The sequence below is a fragment of the Poecilia latipinna genome, unplaced genomic scaffold (assembly GCF_001443285.1).
Source record: "Poecilia latipinna isolate Pla-1442-1.1 unplaced genomic scaffold, P_latipinna-1.0 Scaffold2724, whole genome shotgun sequence".
In the NCBI taxonomy this organism is placed as follows: Eukaryota; Metazoa; Chordata; class Actinopteri; order Cyprinodontiformes; family Poeciliidae; genus Poecilia; species Poecilia latipinna.
The window spans coordinates 7,124-15,876 of NW_015115340.1; the positions used below are offsets into that span (position 1 = coordinate 7,124).

An 8,753-nucleotide genomic window follows, 5' to 3' on the forward strand; every position below is an offset into this window, starting at 1 on the left:
GTGTGTGTGTGTGTGTGTACTTAATCAAATGTATAACGATGATTAAGTAGGGCCCGCACCTTGGCACAATCCCAGGGGCCCACACCCTCCTAAGTCCGGCCCTGCCTGGAGGCTGTTTCCAGGATTCCTTCAGGCTCCTGGATAACAAGTGGAGCTGTGCTCCAGCAGTGACCTGCAGCTGTTCCATCCAATCAGATCCTGATCTGATCAGAACCTCCATCCATGCAGGACTGTCTTCTCTTCCTGCTCCAGGTGTGCGATCCTTTCCAGGCGTGGACTTATTTACAGGTGTGCATGTCGTTCATGCTCTCGCAGCGCCTGCAGTGGACGTAGCAGCACCAAACAAACTTGCACTCGCAGCGCTGGATGTTCCTCACCACATGAGTGTTGTAGCCTCTGCCGCAGCAAAGCAGGTTGCAGCCATCCGGGCCGGTTGAGGTCCGGTTGCAGCGGCGCCCCCTGGTGCCGGCGATGCCACGTCGCCTGTCCTCCAGGCAGTAGTTTGGAGACTTGTTCAGGTAGATGAGTTCGTGTTTGTCCGCAGGGCGGCGCTGGTCCTTTTTTCTGGTCTTCCTCCTGGCACGGTCCGACACCTGGACGCTGCGCTCGTATCGCTCCTTCAGGTAAGCGCCAACACGCTGGAACGGCGCCATGGACCTCCAGCAGGTCTTCACCGCACAGGAACCAGAAATACCGTGGCAGCGACAGTCTGTGGACATGGTCATCTCGATGGCCTGCAGGAAGACAGAGACACTGGGCTGGAGATGGATTCCAGGTGGGGAAGGAGAAAGTCAGAACCTGACTGCCTGCTGACTGCTGGACCTGCAGCAGATGGTCGGATCCCAACCTTATTCTGGAGGATCAGGGAGGAGTTCTACCAACCAGCAACTACTCAGATGGATGGTTCCTGTAGAGCAGATTTCAGTCACATCAGAACAACTAACGTTTCAGAGTTCCAGGAAGTCCCTTTCAGAGGAGAAGTTCAAGTTTGGATCTGGACTAGTGAAGCTGGGCTGATGCAGAACTGAGAGAGTAGAAGCTGGAGATCCAAACAGTCCTGCTTTCTCTCCAGCCTGAAGGAAGTGGTGTAAGGTGAGGTCTGGTCTTTCATTTCCAGAGGAACCATCCGGTATCAAAGCTTTAAGTTGATGAACCATTTACATGTAACTTGGTTTTTTGGTGTGACCTGATTGAACATCTGGTTTTAGGATGGCTGCTGTAACCCTGTCTCCTTATTGAAGCCTTTGAAGCCCAGCGGATCCCAGGTTTCATCTACCAGTGAAGAACAGAGCTGGTTTAGCCGCAGCAGGTGCCCAGAGATCCAGAATCCAGGTTCAGGATGGGCCGGCTCTTCCAGAGGTCCAGTATTAAAGTGTCTTTGTGGAAGTAAAGGAACACCTTCATGAATAAAGGACTTTCCAACCAGAACTCCAGCTTTAGGGAGAACATTACTGGATCTCCGGCTCAGAAAATGTTCCCTGAGCTGCTGCCTGGAGCGGCCTGGAGACTGCAGCTGCTCCAGAGGGAAAACCACTTCCTGGGAGAAACTCCAAGCTGGTTCTGGTTCTGGAAAACGGATCTTCACCCACTTTGGTGGAAGAACCTTAAAGGAACATTCTGAGCAGCTGCTGGCCCGGTTCCTCCCTGATCCTGTAAACCGGACCTGCTCCAACTGATTCTCGCAGCAGAGCGAGTTTTTCTCTGAAGGGGTCTAACTGAGGTCAGAGGTCAGGATGTCCTCACCTGCCGTCCGGCTTCGGCGTTGTGCTGGTTCATGGTGCTGAGCGTGAACCCGACCCGGCCCGTTGACGAGTTCTTCTCTGAGACATCCATGAACCTCCGGCTGAACCAGGTTCCGAACCGGATGTGGTCCGAGCAGCCGCCCCAGTGCCAGCCCTCCTCCACCGCCCCGCCGCCGCCGCCGTGCAGCCGGGCGTCGCAGCCGCACTCCGTCATGTTGCCCTGGCTGCAGGACCGAGTGATGGAGTGGACCAAACCCGCTGCCATCACCGCATAGATGAACGCCGTCTCCTTGGTTCCTGCGGGATGGAGACATTCTGACATCACTTCCTCTGCAACCAAAGGAAACATGATCCCTACCAGTCATAATTACAGATAACCTTTGACCCTTCTGTCAGGACTAGTACTCATTAAAGAACACATGAGGGGCCCCAACGCCTCCTGTCTCCTTCCTGCAGAATGCAAAAAGTCAGAGATTTAATCTGATTAAATCCATTTAATCCAAGATGTTCCGGTAATCCCGGAGTCCAGCTGCAGGTTGTGACGTAATAAAGACGTGAGGCTCAGTCAGGACAACATGCAGCTCCTCCGTTTGGCCTCTGGGGGGCAGACTGGGCCCAGACAGAACCTGTCTGCTGGTTCGGTACCATGAGGACCCATCAGAAGCAGAACTAAATATTTAGTTTCTAAGCTGCTGCGCGTCGGAACCAGCAGAACTTCTAAACAGGACCAAGAAAACATGCGGAATTCTGTAGAACTTTGGGTTCTGGACGTTGGGTTTAACCGCCTGGAACCAGAACTAAAACACACAGAATCCAGTTAGGAGCTGCCGAACCGTGCAGCAGGACTCACCGCTCGTCAGTTCGTGCCCGAACACGGCCGCGGGGTTCCGGGTCGTGGAGCAGTTCCAGCGCTCCAGTCGGAACTGATTCTGGCACTCCGCCACGGCCAGCCGGGCTCCGTCCCGCACGCCGGGCAGCAGGAAGGGCTTCCCGCGGCACAGGGCCCGCTGCCGGCCGCTCAGAGCCGGGTCTCCGCAGGACAGCCGCTCCGGGCCGCCGCCGGACGTCACGCCCAGCCACCTGTGGAGGGCAGCGGCTGCAGTTAGCGCTCAGAGCCGGGCAGCGGCGGGGAACCGGGCTGCAGACCGCAGGCTCGGTTCGGACGGGTTCTGATCATCAGAACCACTTCTGTTTCATTCTGACATGAAGACGTTGAGTCTAACCGACCCGGTCCAGAAGATCAGAACCGCAGGAGATTCTACAGAATTTAGCATCTGAAAAACTCAAATTAAACTTTTCTTTCTAGCAAAGGATCTGATCGGAACCTCGGTTCTGTTCTCCAGGTTAAACTACATCCGAACCGGTTCGGGAAAGGTTCTCCTTAGCTACAAGTCCGGTTCGGATTATTCATGTGAGAATCTCCAGAACCTCACAGTAAATTACAGTCATCTACATCTACAGAGCATGCGCAAACCCATCTGGTTCCGAACAGTTCGGTCTGGTCGGGGACCAGGTTCTCTCGGAACCATAGACATAGGCTCAGCCTGACCCATCCGGACAAGTGGAACCGAAACCAGTAGCGGTTCTGGTTCTGGTTAGTTGCATAAAACTGGACCTCAGACCAGGTTCTGGTGCTGATAAAAAGTTCTGACAGCTGTGGTACTGCTTGGTCCGGTTCGGTACTCACATCCAGCTGGCCCGGCAGCTCGGCGGGCTGACCCAGACCAGCAGCAGAACCAGACCGAACATGGGTCGGACTCCAGAACTCCGGGTCTCCATCCCTCACCAGAAACGCCCGGTCCTGCGGATCATCCCGGTTCCGCAGCCGCTGCTTCCCTCTGCGGGACCAGGCGCGGCGGACTGGACCCAGACCCGGTCCAGGTCGCTGCTGATTGGATCAGCGCAACGGCGTGACGTCAGAGGCTGATCCTGAAGCTGCGGAGCAGACAGAGCAGAAAAACATCCCGGTTCTCCAGAACCCTCCAGAACCGCCTGGCTCAAGACGGGAGGGAAGCTGAACCGAACTCCACTGGTTCCGAATCGTCCGGAGGAAGAAACCGGGAGGTTTTGGTAACCATGGCAACCCCGACCTCATAGAAAGTACCCCTGGCTCTGCCTACCTGGTTCTGGACTGAACCGAGTCTGTAGAAACTGGACCGGTTCGGTTCTGATTAAATAAATTGAAAAACTAAAAAAAAAAGAGAGAATAAAAACTTTATTAGCGGCAGAGGAATCTTAGATCCATGAACAGAACCGGAACCACAGGTGGTCCGAACAGAACCGCACAGCTAAGCAGCAGAATCATCTGGAGAAGAATAAAACAGAACCATAAGGTCCAATCAGACCAGAACCAGACGTGTCACATGTCTGCTGGTCCACCAGCCGTTCCTTTATTTGGACCTGGAGTAGCTGTTGGTTCTGGAAGCTGGAAACCTTCAGAACCGGGCCGGTCCAAATCACTGAGTTCTATGTCCATACTGGACGGAACCAGGAACCATCAGAACCCGGCTGAGAGTTCTGATGAGCATCCGGTCGGATTTGATGGGACCTGGATGAAATGAAACCGGTTCTGGAACTCTGGGTCGGGTTCCGGGTCGGAGCGAGGAAGGAAAACGGTCAGAGTTCCAGATTTATTCCCAGCAGATGGAAAATCTGATTCCACCAAAATTCCTTTACTGGATTCGGTTCTGCAGCGACCTGGATCGGTCCGATGTTCCTCTGGGCTGCAGCAGAACCAGCAGCTGCCTGCTGAATGCCTGGAAAAGCCTGGAAAATCCTGGAATTATGAACCCTGGATCAGCTTCTGCTGGGAAAAATGAAACCTGGATGGAAAAATGCTTTCTGTTGGAAAATCTGCGAAAAGTTTTTGTTGGATGTCGGAATCTTCTAGGGAATGAAAGTCTTCAGAACTTCTGGGAATGTGAAACTTCCCATCAGAGGAAGTTTTAATGAAATTAAGTTTCTTGGAATATTTTGAGTTTCTCATTATTTGAGGATTTTTCTGCATCCTCCTCATCAAACTTGAAGTATTTCCATATACGGTTCCCTTCCCAGTCAGTAGGACTTCCATGTTCATCCCGGAACATCAGAGAAGCGAACGCTGACCCGGCGGTGCTGACCCGGAGGAGACAGGTGACTCTCACCTGTTCCCGGGACACATGCGGCTCAGCAGGATCTCGGAGTACACCTGGTTCACCGCCCCGCGAACCCGAAAGGTCGGAGCCTTCGACCCGTCTTCCTGTTCTGTATCCAGCACGGAATGGCTGCCGGTTCTGGTTCCGGGCTTCTTCCTGGTGGACGCCTCGCTGTCTGGAGGGTCGGAGGATTGGAGCTTCTCCACCTGGAAGGAGGAGAGACGGGATCAGCTGGAAAACTGGAATGTTCTGCACAGCAGGAAGTTGCAGCACTTTGCCAGGATCTTTGAGCCGAATCAGGAAAGATGGAACTGATTCTCTGAAAGCAGTTCCTTTGTTTTAGAACCGGATCATTGGAACTTCCTCTGAAAAATAGAATCCGTTTCAGGAACCAGAAACTTTGTTGGGGACCTGGATCTTTTCTGAAGGAGCCGAAACGTTTTCCAGGATCTGGACTTTTAGACTCAGTCCGGATGAACATCGTCAGGAGACGAGAAACCGCCTGAGCTGAACAGCTGTGCTGCTAACAGGAAGTGTTTTGGGCGATAGAGGTTGAGGAACAGGAAGGGATCTCTGCAGATTCCAGGAACCGTCCAACCTGGTTCTGAACCCGAATCCCCGGACGGGGATGCTTTACCTCATGGAAGTGGCAGGCGCAGCGGCCCTGTAGGAACTCTTTGTAGCGGCCCATGGTGATGCTGAAGGTGTCCACGGCCTCGAAGCGCAGCCGTCTGGCCGTGGAGATCAGCTCTGCGTTGTCTCTGAACAGGCCTCGGATCTCCGTCTGCAGGGAAACGCCGTCAGAGAGCGCTGCAGCAAGACATTACCCTCTGCAGGGAACCTACCAGGCTCAGAGACCGGATGCCGTCTACAGGGAGGTGGAAGCCCATCCCCAGAGACTTCACCACCACCAGGACCTCACTCAGAGACTCCCTGATGGGGACAGAGGAGTTCCTCAGGGACAGGAGTCAGGGCCTCTGCATTCTGAGAACACCTGTGGTGTTGTTTTGCGTTTACCTGTCCAACACGTCCTGCACCGTCCTCAGATGGTTGCTGTTGAGCCACTGGACTCCGCCCACCACCAGCACCGTCTGGTTGGAGTTCTCCAGCGGCCGAGACCTTCACAGAAACGGAGGCTCAGCCGAGGAACGTGCTGTAAGGCGGGAAGCACTGTGGCCTACTTCCTGTCACCTGTTGATGAGCTGCAGCAGGGCCTGCCTGAAGGTGGGCCTCTGGCTCCCCTCCAGCCAGAAGCGGGGATAGTAGGAGTAGCTGACCTGTGTGCGGCGCTGGTTCAGGTTGCGGTACAGCAGCGTGTGGTGAGCTCTGCCCCAGTCCTGCAGGCTGCCGTTGACCCGCTCCATCAGGAAGAACATCATCCCGCGGTTGGTGGAGTCCCCGATGAACATCACCTAGCAGAGACCGGCCAATCAGCTGGCAGTGCTGACGGCGCATGGCGCCCGGTCACGTGACCTCACCTTCCTGTGTGACATGCAGTCCTGCAGCAGGGGGCGCCGCACTGGCGGGTGGTAGCAGTCATCTGGCTGCCAGGTGACCTCCCTCCAATCACAGGTCCTGTTGTCGGAGCAGCTGAGGCAGGGGACGACCCAACGACCTGACGGACAGGTGAGAGAGGGACCCAGGTGAGCTGCCGGTACCGAGGGAGTCCAACCGGGTCCAGGTAAAGAACCGGGATGGGTAAGGCCTTTAAGATGGTAGGAAAATCTTCCTCCTGACTGTAGAGATAGTCTAACGGTTGCTATTGAGACCAGGAGAGACCTGCTCCAGCCTGTGCGCCTGGATCCGCCTCCTTTAGCAGTACCTTCTTTAGCGCGTAGCATTGTGTTCTCTGGTCTTTCCCATATTGAGGAGCGACTCGGCCTGGTTTTGTTGGGAGTGGACAGACGGACGGCGGACACGTTACCTGGGACGTGTCCGGAGCTGCAGGGCTGGACGGGACTCTGGGGCGGGAGGTGAGGCTGGAGACCGCAGGACCGACCCGGTTGGACCCGCATGCCGCAGTCCTGCAACACAGAGAGAGGTTAGGGGAGCCCTTCATGCTGCATTCATTACCCAGCATGCATTGGGTTTGCTTCTGCAGCGTCTCAGCATCAAAGCTTTCATCCAGCCCAGAGGTCAGAGGTCAAATAAACCTCCCCGTCTGCTGCCGGCTTCACAGACGCGGCTCTTCTTCTTCTTCCTCTGCCGCCACAGTTCTTCGTGGCGGCGCCACATTCCGCACGCCGGCGCCGCAGCTCGCAACAAAGTGTGACAAGAAAACTTAACAGGGATTTTCTTGTTCGTACCTGAGCTCAGAGTAAACGCTCGAACCGGGCCGGGCTGGGCCGGCGAGACCTTCATCCCAGTCAGTGGATCTGGTTCTACTGGCTGAAGCTTCCCGGCTCATTAAAGAAACGGCTGCAGCATTACGAGCCACAAAACCAGAATAAATACGGTTCAGAGACTTTTAAAGAAAACAAACCAAAAAACAAAAACATGCATGTTGAAATGAAAGAAGAATTTATTCCTCAGATGAGGAATTTCTGCATTAAAAAAACCCCCTCAAAATATTCAAATAAAGTTGCTTAAAATTCAGAAACGTTCCCAACAAACACTCTGGAGTTCAGGAATGTTCTTGAATTTGATCCAAGTCCGACCCAGAAACTGAGGAAAACAGGAATGACAATCAGAAGGAAAATGTTCTGATGAGGACTGGAAACTACAGAACCGGAAGGTTCTGTCCAGATTCCAGGTCAGATTCCAGACATGGAGGAATATTTCCTGAAACCTGGATGAGAGCTGGAGGTTCTCCAGGCGGCACAGAGCGACTCATCAGCTCTGAGGCTGGAATCCTTCCTGATCTCCACTTCCTGTCTGCGCTGCTCTGCAGACACCTCATGTCTAAAGCGACGTGAGCACAGGAAATGCATCGCCGCCATATTTTACGCAAGTCGGCATGTATAAAGATGAACATGGTGTGAAAAACGGGTTAATATAATTAACGGGTTAATAACTTTTGACCTGCGGTGAAAATGTGCTGCAGCCACACAAACTTTATCTGTGGACAATAATAAACTATAAAGAGTCAAAACTCACATAAATCCACTGAAACCTGATTCAGTTATTTAGACCAAGAATAAAACCCGATGATTTTATTATTTTATTGGTTAAACTGTGAAACTGAACCACATTTATCCTCAGACAATAACCTGAAAAATAAAGAAACTAAAGGAAGGTAAAACTTCACTCTGACGTAAATAATAACTTCCTCAGTTTGTCTCATGAAGATGTAACTCATCGTCTGAAAGCATCTGAGGCTCATTTCATTCTGACTGGAGAGAAAACAGGCTGATCAGCAGATGGATCCACCAGGTTCGGTTCTGATCAGGTCCATCAGCAGCTGATCCAGGTGAGCCGCTACCTGAGGAGCTTTGGCTCTGATGGAGGATTGATCACAGATCAGATCCATCTGATGGTCGATCAGCGTTTAGATTCATCCAGACTGATCATCCTGGAGCTTAGAGCAGAACTTAGAGCGGTACCAGCGGTACCGGTACCGGTCCAGCTGCAGCCGTCCTCCAGTGGAGCCGCCCGCTTTATGAAAGCGCCTTTTGGACAGAAAGCATCTCTACTCTGTGAATGCAGCTCCTGCTGCTGATTCCTGTCTGCAGAGCAAGCGTCCACATTCAGAGACTCTCTGGTCTGTAGACCGGCTGGAGGCTCTGCCGCAGCGGCAGGTCCGACCCGGAGGCTCTGCCGCAGCGGCAGGTCCGACCCGGAGGCTCTGCCGCAGCAGCAGGTCCGACCCGGAGGCTCTGCCGCTGCGGCAGGGCCGACCCGGAGGCTCTGCCGCTGCGGCAGGCTCGATCCTGGGGCA

The 8,753-nt window shown here is 53.8% G+C and overlaps 2 protein-coding genes across 3 annotated transcripts in view; both read right to left on the reverse strand.

Moving 5' to 3' along the window:
* Positions 1–6: 6 nt before the first annotated feature.
* On the reverse strand, positions 7–3,622 carry wnt16 (wingless-type MMTV integration site family, member 16). The gene is made up of 4 exons (XM_015021117.1): positions 3,430–3,622; positions 2,593–2,822; positions 1,744–2,039; positions 7–734 (listed from the first exon to the last, which is right to left on the reverse strand). The coding sequence occupies exons 1-4, from the start codon at positions 3,519–3,521 to the stop codon at positions 279–281; spliced, it is 1,074 nt and encodes a 357-aa protein (XP_014876603.1). The 5' UTR covers positions 3,522–3,622; the 3' UTR covers positions 7–278.
* A 318-nt stretch (positions 3,623–3,940) lies between these two features.
* cped1 (cadherin-like and PC-esterase domain containing 1) overlaps positions 3,941–8,753 on the reverse strand; it is a 19,230-nt gene continuing 14,417 nt past the window's right edge. Inside the window, exons 15-21 of one of the 2 annotated variants that reach the window (XM_015021115.1) lie at positions 6,582–6,900; positions 6,355–6,491; positions 6,068–6,288; positions 5,894–5,995; positions 5,722–5,809; positions 5,514–5,660; positions 3,941–5,082 (exon numbers count right to left, since the gene is read on the reverse strand). In XM_015021115.1, the coding sequence (XP_014876601.1) occupies positions 4,882–5,082; positions 5,514–5,660; positions 5,722–5,809; positions 5,894–5,995; positions 6,068–6,288; positions 6,355–6,491; positions 6,582–6,900 (1,215 nt within the window). In that variant the 3' untranslated portion in view covers positions 3,941–4,881. The remainder of the gene's footprint in view (positions 5,083–5,513; positions 5,661–5,721; positions 5,810–5,893; positions 5,996–6,067; positions 6,289–6,354; positions 6,492–6,581; positions 6,901–8,753) is intronic. The other variant, XM_015021116.1, reaches the window with a different exon arrangement.